This window comes from Balaenoptera musculus, chromosome 4 (assembly GCF_009873245.2).
Source record: "Balaenoptera musculus isolate JJ_BM4_2016_0621 chromosome 4, mBalMus1.pri.v3, whole genome shotgun sequence".
Lineage (NCBI taxonomy): Eukaryota > Metazoa > Chordata > Mammalia > Artiodactyla > Balaenopteridae > Balaenoptera > Balaenoptera musculus.
In genome coordinates this window covers 98,503,665-98,517,424 of record NC_045788.1, presented here as the reverse complement: position 1 = coordinate 98,517,424, position 13,760 = coordinate 98,503,665, and the positions used below count along the sequence as shown (strand labels likewise).

The 13,760-nt window shown below is 37.6% G+C and overlaps 1 protein-coding gene across 3 annotated transcripts in view; it reads right to left on the bottom strand.

The window, feature by feature from the left end:
* The window catches only part of DCBLD2 (discoidin, CUB and LCCL domain containing 2), a 91,600-nt gene that overhangs the window by 20,131 nt on the left and 57,709 nt on the right, over window positions 1-13,760 (bottom strand). For all 3 annotated transcript variants that reach the window (XM_036849827.1, XM_036849828.1, XM_036849829.1), the window contains exons 4-6: window positions 4,033-4,084; window positions 1,666-1,738; window positions 1,212-1,345 (exon numbers count right to left, since the gene is read on the bottom strand). In XM_036849827.1, coding sequence (XP_036705722.1) covers window positions 1,212-1,345; window positions 1,666-1,738; window positions 4,033-4,084 — 259 coding nt within the window. The remainder of the gene's footprint in view (window positions 1-1,211; window positions 1,346-1,665; window positions 1,739-4,032; window positions 4,085-13,760) is intronic.

Sequence of the window (13,760 nt, the reverse complement as noted above, 5' to 3'; positions counted from 1 at the left end):
CAAATGACAGCCCATGCATGGCCTGTTTTGTATGGCCAGAAAGCTTAGAACAGTTTTTACATAGCTAAAAAGTTGTAAATAAAACAAAAAAGAATGAGTGACAGACATGTGGCCCATAAAGTCTGAAATATTTGTTAGCTGGCTCTCTACAGAAAAAGTTTGCTGCCTCCTGCTTTATACTGTCCTGAGTATGGTTCACACTCTTGCCTTCTGAATGAAATTGGCCTAGGACCTGAAGAGAAGCTGGCTTCAATTACGCTTATTGTCTGCAGGACCGAGCATGTCTAAGATGCAAGATTTACAAACAGATCACTCGTACTATGTTTCTATTCAATGTTTCAATTTCTCCTGCTTTTTTTTTTTTTAAATAAGTAAACAGAAAGCCTTATTTCTTTTTTTTTTAAATTAATTAATTTTTGGCTGTGTTGGGTCTTCGTTTCTGTGCGAGGGCTTTCTCTAGTTGCGGCAAGTGGGGGCCACTCTTCATCGCGGTGCGCGGGCCTCTCACTATCGCGGCCTCTCTTGTTGCGGAGCGCAGGCTCAGTAGTTGTGGCTCACGGGCCTAGTTGCTCCGCGGCATGTGGGATCTTCCCAGACCAGGGCTCGAACCCGTGTCCCCTGCATTAGCAGGCAGATTCTCAACCACTGCGCCACCAGAGAAGCCCTCTCCTGCTTTTGATGCCTAGTCTACGTTTTGTAATACAGTAGATCATAAATACCATGAAAATACATTCTTAAAATATTCTCTTGGGATGAGAGGGATTCATAATACTATCTCTGATTTAAGTCAAAATTTGATTTATATTCAAAGTGTTTCAATTATCCTAATCCATCATGGGCCACACAGGCTATAAGGAACAGAGTAGTTAGTTATGCCTTCTGATCTTTAAAATGAAGTAAGGATTTGGCAATATACTTCTAGACTCACTCTGGGCTCTTTCAACACTTAGAAAAGAAGAAAGAAATCACTCTTCCAAATGACTACCAACCTTTCTGACAGAGAACAAGCCAAGATAGCACGACCTTGCCTGCACTCGTCAATACACTCAGAGATCGAGCATACAAAGGTTATTTCATGAACACCATCAACGTTTGTCCTTATCACACAAATGTTATTTCATGAACACCATCAACAGTGATACTGCTCAGGTCTAACTCATCCCTATCCCACCCCGTGCAACACGCTTATTATAAACAGCATATATACTTACACCACAGACGTTACGTTGTTAGCCAAAGAACTTTCATAGTACGGGATGCCTTTACTAATTACGACACTAATCCGGCCACCCAAAATGTTTGACACTACGCCTGCATGCACACCAGCCATGCACAATGGTGAGGACTTCAGGGAGGAAAGATAAAAGATTAGTTTTAAATTTTCTTTTGACAATTCATAAACAAGACACTTATACTTCTTCCTCTAGAAATTAATTGATCTGGGCAGTTTTCTCAATAAACTTGGGATAGATTATTGATGATACAACACAGAACAGATTTTTAGCAGAAGAAAAAGAACAAAATGTTACATATTACTAAAAAGAAGTAATTCCTAGAAAATAAAAATCAAGATAAAGATATACAATAGATTACACATCTACCTATGAAGGAGTTTAAAAAATGAAGTTTTATCATCACTTTAACATAAGTCTATATCCAACTTACGTCTCTATATCCATGAGGGATTGTTCCAGATATCTCAGCAAAAGGAAGCAGACAACCAGCTGGGCAGTACTTGCTGTGAAATAAAAACAAGTTAAAGGGTATATAGTGCTGTACTTTCTGGGGAAAAGGACCAAAAAATGTCACTTACCCAGTTTTCAGTTCAATGTAAATACCATAATCTCACCACTCTGAGAGAACCACCGCTTCTAAAAAGCCCTTAAGATTTTCTTCCACCCATTTACACGTCTTCACATACATATATACAAAAATTATTTCATATTCTACATACTGCTTTATTTTGCTTCATAATAAATGGCAGACATATTTCTACTGTAAGAGCTATTCATAATATTTAATAGCTACATTTGACTTTGTGGATGAACCTCAATTTATTTCACCAACTCTCTATTGATCAAATTTAAGTTGATTTAAAAAAAATGTTTGGCATTCATTCATTTATTTACTCACTCACTCATCCACCTACCCACTTAACACATTTACCTGAATGTCTATTACATTGTCTGTTAAGTGCTGGGCTGTGCTAGGTACTGGCTTTACAAAGGTCAACCAGGCAAATATGGTGCCATCCTCACTGGGTTTACATTCCCGTGGTGGGAGGATACATTAATTGGATACTTGATTAATTAGATTATGATTAATTAGATTAGATTATGATTATGCTATAAAGAAAAGGCACTCTATGAAATAACCGGGAGGAATCTAACTTAATAAAAGTAATACAAACATTCAGCAAACTTCCTATGTCCCAGGCAACATTCTAAGTACACTTCAAGTCATCCACATAAGAACCCTACATGGTAGGTATTATTATTATCCTCATTTTACAGATGAGGAAACTGATGAGCTGTGTGCCCAGGTCACACAGCTGTGTCGTGGCAGATGGGCTCCAGAGTTCGTGTTCACATGCAGGGCTCTGCACTGCCTCGGTCGGTGGATGGGGCTCTGAGGAAGGGAAGCCTCAGCAGAGAACCACCGTCTGCCATCGGAACAGTGCAGGGATGTGCGCCACAACCAGAAGGAACAGCATGTCCCTGAGGCAGGATGGCCTGTGTGTGTCTGGAACCGAGGACAACCAGTGCAGGTAGAGTGCAGTGAGACAGGTAAGATTAGTCTGAGAGAAGTTTAGAACGGGGGACGGGGATCAGATCATGCAGAAGCCAGGGGGGCTATGGTGAGGAGGCTTGGAGTATGTTTCTAAGGAAAAAGAGGAAGTCAACAAAGGATTTTGATGGTCTATACATATAATCTGATTTTTATTTTTTTAAAAAAGTTATCCTGGCTCCTGGAAAGAAAAGACACTGTAACGACCATGAGTGGAGGACACGACACTGTTAGGTAGTCCAGGCGAGAAAAGACGGCAGCTTGCACGTGGGTGGTGATGACGGAGCTGGAGAGTGGAGGGTCCAAGACAGCTGATCCTCTGGCAGGGCCGTGTGACATACACTGATGCCAGGGTTACCTCTGCTGACCACAACCCCCCACGAGGGCTGAGGACCCCCCCCCCCCGCCCACAGAGAGAGAGTCATTCCTGAAGACAAAATGAAGGTTCTTTGGGGAGCAGTAGCAAGTTGGGGGAGGTGAGTGAGATGGGTCTTCAAAGATGAGAATGAATTTGCTAAAAAGAGAAGAATAAAGTGATTCCAGACAAAAGTTCTGAGAGCTCAGAGCAGTATAAATAATCCAGAGACGTTTCAACATGAGTACGTTAACGTGAGACTAGAAAAATGGCCCAAAGACTACTTGTGAAGGACCCTGAAAACCAGGCTAAGGAATAGGGATGGCATTTTGTCATAGTAAGTAGCTCCTGAAGATTTCAAAGCAGGGCAGTGATTGAATACAGATTTTAGGAAATAACTTGGCAGAATGTGAATGGCAGAAAAAAGCCAGCAAAGGTTAGAAAAGGGAAATCAATTCCAAGTTAATCCTAGTCCAAGCAAGAGACAAGGGCGTAAAGCAGGGAAACGGTAGTATTAATAAAAATGCCACCTGGGTAAGAACAGTGAGGAATTCTCTAACAGCCTAAACCATCCTGTTACTTCTTTTTGAGCAAAGATAAATGGCTCTTCTACCTTTATTAGGAGTTTTGCCAGATTCTGAAGAGTGACTAGTCCTACTTTTAAAGTATATCCAAATTATACTTCCATTGTGGAGAAGATTCAAATGCTAAAAGTTAAGGCAAAATTTAAACATGGCAACTCAGTGGTTTTACAGAAGCTCTGGTTTATTGATGTTTCAGAACAATGATTCTGAGTCACACCATGTACATTAATCTTAAGTATATAAGATGAGGATGAAGTAGATGAAGAGTAACATTTAAGAAAAAGAAAGTCACAAATATGGTCATACCTGAACTCAGGTTCCAAAAAACTGGATGCAGTGTCTAAACAAGTAATTAGATCTAGAAAAACAAAAATAAAAAACTGATTCAATAATAATAGGTTTATTCTTGCTGAAACACCAACTGTTTCCAAACCCAAACCATATTGTTCTAAATTTCAAAATCTTAACAGCTATGAAGTTAGTACTTTAACTTTTTATAAGGTTTTGGTAATCACAATTTCTTTGATTTTAAGTATCTGGACTTCTGGGGCTATGTCTGCCCAATATTGAATACACCACATCGTCTCATAGAATCACATATCATACACATGGACGGTACACAGATAAGTATAATTTATAGCCCTGAAGTAGCTTCTATAAAATATATTGATAGCTTGTGAAACAAATATTTCTTGTTACTACATGACTAAAAATGATCCTTTGCTGGTTACGCATGAGGAAAACAATAACAAACAAAAGGTGAGTTAATTCTGTGGCTCTAAATAACTGCAACTCAAAATCTGGTCCACGAGTAGGACCAGCAGCGGCAGCATCTTCTGGGAGGTTACTAGAAATTTGAAAGTTTGAACGCCATCTAGACCTACAGCATCTCTTGGCAGTGGGGCCCAAAAAGCTATTTTAACAAGTCCTCCAGGTAATTCTAAAGCACACTCTGCATCAGACAGAACTTTAAAGTTTTAACATTTCCTATCTCAAAATCAAATCTGTGTAAGAGCTAACCTTGTCTAATTAAGACCTAGGTCACAGGCTTGTGTAAAAGGTGGCTTCCGGTTCAAACATTTCAGTGGTTTCCTTCTGCTCTTAGGACAAGGGGCAAAGTCTTCAACACAGCCCACAAGGTCCCACCTCAGTCTGGTTTTGTCCCTGTCTTGGCCTCTTGCCATACTAGCTTTCTTCCTGTTCCTCTGTGCTCTCGGCCAGGAAGGCGCTTCCACTATCCCTTCACCCGGCTCACTCCTCTCTAGATCTCAGCTTAACTGTCGCATCCTCTCAGAAGCTGTTCCTGATCTTCCCAAGTCAAACTGTGCTAGCACACAGTAGGCACTTAGGGTTTTCTGGTTTAACGAATGGATGACTATTCTATGTTCTCATATACCATGTGTCACGTAAGAGTGATCTGTTGCAATCATTTTAGTGTTAATAAGCAACATCATTTTATGATGCCCAGCCCATGGGTAGTGACTGCGGCTGTCAGTCTTCACCTTTGTATCGCCAGCAGCAATCACAGCATATGGCATAACAGGAGGCTTTCTATCAACATTTATTGAATAAATGGATGAATAAAAGTTTCTGATTGTTAGCATGTTTGGCTAAGTCCAATCATGGACTAACCTGTAGGGGGAAAACCTGGAAGAAGGTCCTAAGCCAATCACAAAGGTGAGTGATTTCACCTATAAATGCTAGCCAAACACTGTGCCAAGGGTTCCCAATACACTGACAGAGATAACACCTCGCATTCTTCCTAGCACACTGAAGGTGTACAAATATTTGTTAAATCAATGGCAAGCACAGAATAACTGATTATTCTATTTTACAATTCTGAAGAAAAATTATGTGTTTACTATCCAACTGATATGTGTCTTGAAAGAACTAGAGCATAATGACTGTTAAACTAATAGGAAAGTGGTATTTTGAGAGAGATTACATGGATGAATATCTACATAGTACAGGTACTCGAATGATGATTAAGTTAAATCTGTATTTTAGGAGTTTAAGAGGATACATGCCTGGTTAGAGGTTCACTATCACCTGGTTAACTGACTAGGAAAAGCAGACAAACTGAATTACCTGTATTCTATAGATATTCCTGGCAATCTTTACACAGCATCAATAAGAATTGATTTTCCACTTTCCTGTTCCACCAAAAGAGTTTCCAACTTCTAAGATTAGAAACTGAACTTCTAAGATTAATAGCCTGGGATGAAAAGGTACCTGTGTGGTCCAACATGGCGTTCAAGCCATAAGAAGACTGCCAGCTGGCCCTACTACCTTCAGGCTACATGCCAGAATCCTAGTCAACTATGGATATACTTGATTAGAAGAGGGCTTTATTATAATAAAGCCCATGCAGTGCTGAAACTCCAGATTTTGCACAAATGTATGCAACTCACTTGACCTTGCTCTCAAATTCCATGGGGGCTCAAAACAGCTCCCTAAGAGGAAAATATGAATTCAAAATGGAAAGCTGTAAGGAGAGCCAAGAAGACAAAAGACAAAGAAAGAAAGTCACGATTAGAGATTTTGACCTTTACAACTCTATGAAGGCAAAGAAAACATTAATTAAGCAGGGAATTGAGAAACTTTAAAATGTGTCTTTCTAGAAAGCTTTTCGCAAGTAAACAGCCTTCCAGAAAAATCACTATTGCTATAAGGCGCCCAGTTAATAAGAACACAGCCTAGGCAAGATGAATGCAACTCAAAGGGAACCATCTGACTCAAACTTCTCACAGCAATGTATAAGAAGTTATCATAATGAATGGAATAGAACTGAGAGTCCAGAAATAAATCCTCAAATTTACAGTCATTGATTTCAACAACGGTGCCAAGACAATTTAATGGGGGTAAAAATAGTCTTTTTAACAAATGATGCTGGGACAACTGGATATCCACATGCAAAAGAAAGAAACCGAACCCCTACCTCAGATCATATATAAAAGTTAACTTCAGGTGGATCTAAATTCAAGAGCTAAAACTATAAAACACTTAGAAGAAAATATAGGTATAAATCTTGACTTTGGATTAAGCAATAGTTTCTTAGATATGACACCAAAAGCATAAGCAAATACATAAAAATACATAAATTGATTTCATCAAAATTTGAAATTGCTGTGCTTCAAAGAAGGCTATCATGAAAGAGAAAGATAAGCCAAAGAATGGCAGAAAATATTTTCAAAGCATATATCTGATAAGGATCTAGTATTCAGAATACATAAGGAATTATTACAACTAGACATTAAAAAGACAAATAACCCAATTTTAAAAGGAGCAAAGGATCTGAATAGACAGTTCTCCAATGAAGATATACAAATGGCTAATAAGCACACGAAAAGATACTCAAGTATCAGGGAAATAATAAAAATTACAGTGAGATACCACTTTATACCCACTAGGATGACTAGAATCAAAAAAACAGATAACAAGTGTCGGCAAGGATGTGGAGAAACTGGAACCCTCATATATTGCTAGTGGAATTGTGAAATGGTGCAACTGCTTTGGAAAATGGTCTGTCAGTGCCTTAAAAGGGTAAATACAGAGGTACCATATGACCCAGCAATTCCACTAGGTATATACCCATGAAAATTTAAAACATGTGTCCATACAACACGTGTACACAAATGTTCATCAACTGATGAACGGGTAAACAAAATGTGAAAGAAGTGGTATATTCATAAAATGAAATATTAGCTGGCCATAAAAAGTACGTACTCATACATACTACAACATGGATCAACTTTGAAAACATGCTAAGTGAAAGAAGCCAGTCACAAAATAGCACATATTACATGATTTCATTTATATGAAAAATCCAGAATAGGCAAATCTAGAGAGATAAAAGTAGATTAGTGGTAACCTAGGACTGGAGGGGGTTAAAGATTAGCGAATGGGGAGTGATTATTACTGACTACAGTGTTTCTTTTGTGGTGATGAAAACGGTCTAAAATTGACTGTGGTGATGACTGCACAGCCCTGAGTATACTGAAAATCAGTGAACTGTGTATTTTAAGTAGATGAATCGTATGGTATGTGAATTATCTCAATAAAACTATTATTAAGAGCTTAAAAACAAGAAAGAAAAAGAAGCTATCACAGAAGTAGTAATAATTTCCTTTCATATACAGCACATCTGCATTGATGGATGAAATAAGCTTAGTAAAAGACAGAGCCAGGATTGGCAGTTTGTTTATTTATTCATTTGTTCATGCATTCAACAAGTATTTAATAAGTATGTATTATGATTAGGTGTTCTTCTAGGTGCTACAGATGGAGCAAAGAACAATCAGACAAAAATCCCTGCATATATGAAGTGTACCTCCTGTGGGGGTAAGAAAAAATAGACAATGTAAATAAGAAAAATATATAGTGTATTAGTCGGTAATAAATACGCTAGAAAAATAAAGGAAGGAAGTTAGGGAAAGTTAAGGGGTTGCAATTTTAAGTAGAGTGGTCACGGTAGGCCTTACTGAGAAGGAAGCATTTGAATAAAACTCTAAAATAGGTGAGGGAGTGAGGTATCAGGTATGTGGATAAGGAGAACAGTGAAAGGGAATCACAAAGGCCCTCAGGAGGAAGTGTGCCCAGCATTGTTGAGGCCAGAGTGAACAAGGGGAAGACAAGTAAGAGATGAAGCCAAACGAGTCATGAGAAGCCATATCCTAATGGTGTCTTGGAGGTAAGGACACTAGGCAGAATGAGATGGGTCCTTCGATTTAATAGGATCACACTGATCACTGGGTTGAGAGTAGACTGAAGGGGAGAAAGGGCAGAAACAAAGGTCAGGGAGGAATCTCTTGCCATAATTGAGGTAAGAGTTGATGGTAACGAGAACTGGTGTAGCAGTGGAGGCGAAGAGATGTAGTCAAATTCTGATATACGTACATATATATTCAGAGAGGTGGTTGATGGATGTGAAGTTTGAGACAAAGAGTCAAAGATAACTTGAAGGTTTCTGACCTGTGCTAATTAAAAGTATGCATTCCACATAAAGTGCTTAGGGCAGTGATTATAATAATAAGTACTGATAAAGTACTCATTGTCAGCTCAACTATCATGCTGGATCCACTTTAACACGGCAGACAATACTAGAAAATCAGTGATATATGTTCACAGTGAAGCGCAGTATATAATCCACTCAGTTCTCAGCTAAGAGCTTCTGCACGGGAATTTTTTTTTTTTTTTGGTAATTTTACTCCAATATTTAATACATACAAAGGAATACTTATAACATATACATTACTACACGAAACACCAAATATACTGTGAACTTCATTTGGGTGCTCTGGACAACAGGGAATGGCGGCAGTAGGACGCAGGACGCCCTCAGGGATTCTGCTGAAGCCCACAGCACTCTATTCCCTCTCTTCCCCCGCACGGCCCAAAGAAGAGGTGGCATCTGCAGTGCACATTCTACACTAGTTTTAGCAGCAGAGTCTAACCCAAAGTGAGTGTGATCATAATCCCTATAAAAGGAGCTGCTCTAACATCTGCCTTCCTTAACCTCAGAAGGCTTTAAAGAGGAGGCAGGCCTCTGTGGGGTTTTGAAGGCAGGATTATGTGACTGTGAGGAAGAGCACAAGAAAAATATGAAAACAAAGGTGAGCCAATAATCAACAACAGGATGACAGATTTCAGGGTTTGCTTAATGAAGACATCAACATCAGATTTTCTAAGACAGCTCTAACTTAGTTAGCAATATTACTATGAGCCATATTTGATATCCTATACACAGGGTTTTATTTAAAGTACAATTAAAATTTTTTCTAATACATAATAACTGCATAGGCTTGGGAACTTCATAGTTATTCCATGAACTATTTTTTAAAACATGATACCTAATGTTAACCCACATGTAATCCCATGAAAATATGATAAATATTTTATAAGTTCACAAATAATAAAAAATATCAGCATATTGGCTACTAACTTAGAAATATTTTTGATTGACAGCACTGTCTATTTCTGAGATTAAAGGATTGTGAAAGAGATTTAAGATTTTCCCCCAATTAATACTGTTTTGTGCTCTTGAATAAATTGAAAAAAGACTCTCAGCAGTGTTAGTACCCATCACTAACGAGAGTATATCACCAACTCTATTAGCTGCAGGGTATAATTTTTGTGCAGCTGAAGCCATTTACTTCTGAGGGAAGGGATGCTTGAGTGCCTTTATTTATTCTAACTCAAGGAAGCATAAAGCACTGTAACTAAGTAATTATATTTATTTACCAGAAAGAAGAAAATACACGAAGCAAGACAATGTATACTACAAATTCTTCTCCTTTATTTGCTCTGAAATTCTTTTAAATAACAAATTCCCCAGAAACTGAAGGGACCCGAGATCATTCTTTCCCAATTCTCACTTTGTCAGCAACCTTGCATTGTAGGTGTACAGATAGCTACTTTGTTCAAGAGCTAGAGGATGTGGGACAAGGCTCATCTTTCTGCTAAATTCTTGTGTCGATATTATTGTGTGACCTTGGGAATAATTCCTTGTTTCCACGATAGGAACCTGGCACTGATTTCTACCATGTGCAATCTAGTGAAGGGAAATTTACATATATAATAAAACATAATTTACCGTGATTCAGCATCAACTAACATTTACTAAGTGGCAGATAATTTATGTGGTATTTTACATCTAATCTCTTTTTACATACTGAGAATAGAGATTAAATCTTGTTTCTCTTAGAAATATTACAATGCCATCTATCGAAGCTGAGTCCACAACAGGAGCTCAGGAAAAATTTTCTCGGATGAAAATAGTCAATATTTTTTTTTTTCACAGATGATGTAGGCATGGCTCAGTTGCCTAAGCAATAAGTCAAATAGGCTACAAGCTACATATGGATAGATCAAACCCTCTCCACACCTAAATTCCTATATACTAAAAAATGAATATAAGACATATTAAAAGACATTACAAGACATATTGAAATAACGTAAGACATCTTATATTAAAATATAAGAGACATTAAAAATATTAAAGACTGTAAGACACATTAAAATTCTTTTGTAACCTAGTATCGAGGACACTAATAATATCTTAGTAAGAGTAGCAGTGAATGAATTCGTCCCCTGGATAGCACAAACACATACTTAGCCCCTGAAAAGAATTGCTAACTTACTAAAAAGAAAAAAACAAAAAAACCCAAAACACATAGAAAACACTTAAAATCATTAAAGTGCTCTTGAGGTTATCTGTCAGTCTGAAATAAACTCTATCTCATAAAGGTGAATTGCCTCTTTGGGTTATACCACCTCAACGAATTAATTCTGTTTATAAATTTCTCTGTAAAACTGGTAACACTTTATTCATTAGCACCTTTGTTATACAAATTGACATCAAAATACAGATGTTTTTCTGCATGTATACACACAAACACTATACATATTCATTTGTGTATAAATAAGGACAAATCTAAAAATATGCATGTAAACTGAGACTTCATTAATAAAATCTTACTAAATAGTTTAAAAGTTTTAAAACGTTTGCCAGACACAACAACAAAAATTAGGAACACAACAGAAAAACTAAAAATAGAAACATAGCTAAGTGTAGCACTCAAAACAGAAAGGATCCTATAAAATTACTGTACAATTAAGGTAGCAAACAATCTAAGGAATTCGTGCTCTATTTTCAAAACCAAAAACATCCCATGCAGGAAAAAAACAACCAGTTACAGAAATCTGGACTCCATTAGAAAGGAGTTCTCTATTCCGCCCCTATGTTTCACTTACAAGTTCATATAATCCGATGGAAGACGGAAGAAATGGAAAATATTTGTAAAAAAATGTGGTTAAAGAATGTAGCAATTAAAACCTTTTATACTATCGGTGTTAAGTCTAAAAATAACCCAGCATATAGCAATAATAACCCTGTCAAATGGGAATATTTGTCAGGCTCAGCTGTTCCCAAGTCCTAGGCACATTGTCATGAGGCAATGAATAAACAAGTGTTTATGAGTTCCAATTAGGCAGTAATGTTAATACATCTACATTGGATCATTTTATTTCACATGTAATTTTAAACTAGCTCCTGTTTTTTCCTAAAAAAAATAAAGGCAAACTTTACAGTGACCAATACAAAATTCTGGATTGGTAAAATTTGAAGTAATGAGGTTTAACATTACTTTTTAAGTGATAATTCATGTTCTAAAAAAGGAATATCAGATGAACACTTTTCAGCTGGTCATATACATATATATGTGTACACACACACAGATACACACCCCGCCCCAAATTGATGGCACATAACAAACAGCGGCTGCCTTAAAAGACCTGAACCTATCAATGCAAATGCAGACATGCCTTCTGAGCTCATTGTTCCGTAACTAAAATTACCTAAAAAATTACTGCCCAGAGTCATCCTAGACATGTTGAGCTTTTCTTAGAAACTGGCTAATGTTGAACAGATTCAAAACCAGGAATTTAGAGCAAATCACCTATAAAATTCATTTTATTTTTCAAGTCCAGTGGTAAATGCTGTTTTTTACATTTACATTTTAGAATGAAAATGTCGGTATCATTTATTATTCTGGATTAAAAGATCTGAGTTCCTGAGTCTGGACCTGTGAGTGGCTGGCTTTGCCTCTCTCAGTAAGACCAGCAGTAACTAAGGAGTTTCTCTCTACAGAACTTCTAAACAGTGGTTGCTAATATGTTGCCCAGAATATGTCTAGGATCCACGTACATCTTCAATTTTCAGATGAAAATTTCAATTTCAGAAAGTCTAGTTCGAATTTGATGGAATTATACCAACTCAGAGTAAATTACCAATCTTCTAATTACTACTGAAGTGTTGATTAATATTTTTATCTGTCTTTCTTTGCTACCCAACAGAAACAGGAAAACTTCCTTTCACTGGTGGATAAAATCTTTCAAAAATGAGATTTACAGGTGAAAATTAAAAGCGGTAATTGTCAATGTAAAAGACTGGAAACTACTGCTCAAAGATCATTAAAAATAACAGAGAGGAATAAAACCATAAAAGTTATAAAAACTAGACCCTAAAGTGAAGAGTACACCAGGTACAGGGCCCCAGACATCACCGAGGCACTGCAGCAGCTCAGCGCCTCATCCAAGGGCTTCTTCGTGGCCGAAGCCTCTTACTTCAACATAAATTCAGCTAGAATGAATATTAATCCTTTGAAATGTTTCCCTGTAGAAGATATGTCTGGTTCAAAAGTCTTTAAAAAGAATTAAATTAGAATCTGGCCTAATTCTGGAGCTTTTATAGCAAGATCTCTTAATTCGGTCATCTCTGATCCAGTCCCCTCTAAACAGCCTCTTACCTGGCCTCCCTACAATTCTTCTTCTCTCTCTTTGGCCCATTCTTCACAGATCAGGGAATCGTAAAAACAAAAACATAAATCCAGTCACATCACTACTCTGCTCTAACAGCTTCCATGCACTTTTTTGGGGATAAAACTCCAACCCTTACATTTTTTGCAAGGCCCTGAATAATGTGACTTACCACTCATTCATTTCACCCCAGCTGTGCTGGTTATTTTTCCGGTTCCTCCAAAGCTCCTTCCTACCCTAAGGCCTTTGCACCTGCTGCTCTCTTCCCTACAATGTTCTTCCTTGTATGTCTGGAACCTCCAATTAATCCTTTGGTTCTGGGCTCAGAAGTGGTTTCTTCGGGAGAGCTTTGCTCTTCATCAATCTTCTACTCCCCGCACCCTTCTGGCCTCCCATTATTTGAATGTTTCCTTCATCATACTTATTATAACTGCAATTAAGTAACCATGTGTTTAATGCCTTTTTCCAACCCTGTACTGTAAGCCCTATGAAGGTGTGATTGCGTCTGTCTCATTTACTGCTGTTTTCCCAGTGCCAGGCCTATTGCAGGAAATAAGGCACTGAAGGGAATATAATTTTGCAATGGGCTCTTGTAAGAAGTAATGAAAATTAGTCTATCTTACACAAAATCATGGCTGTATCAACCACACATCACACTATAACATTAACAAGTCTTTGTGACAGTTTAACAAATGAGGAAGCCAGTGAAGCAAGATTTT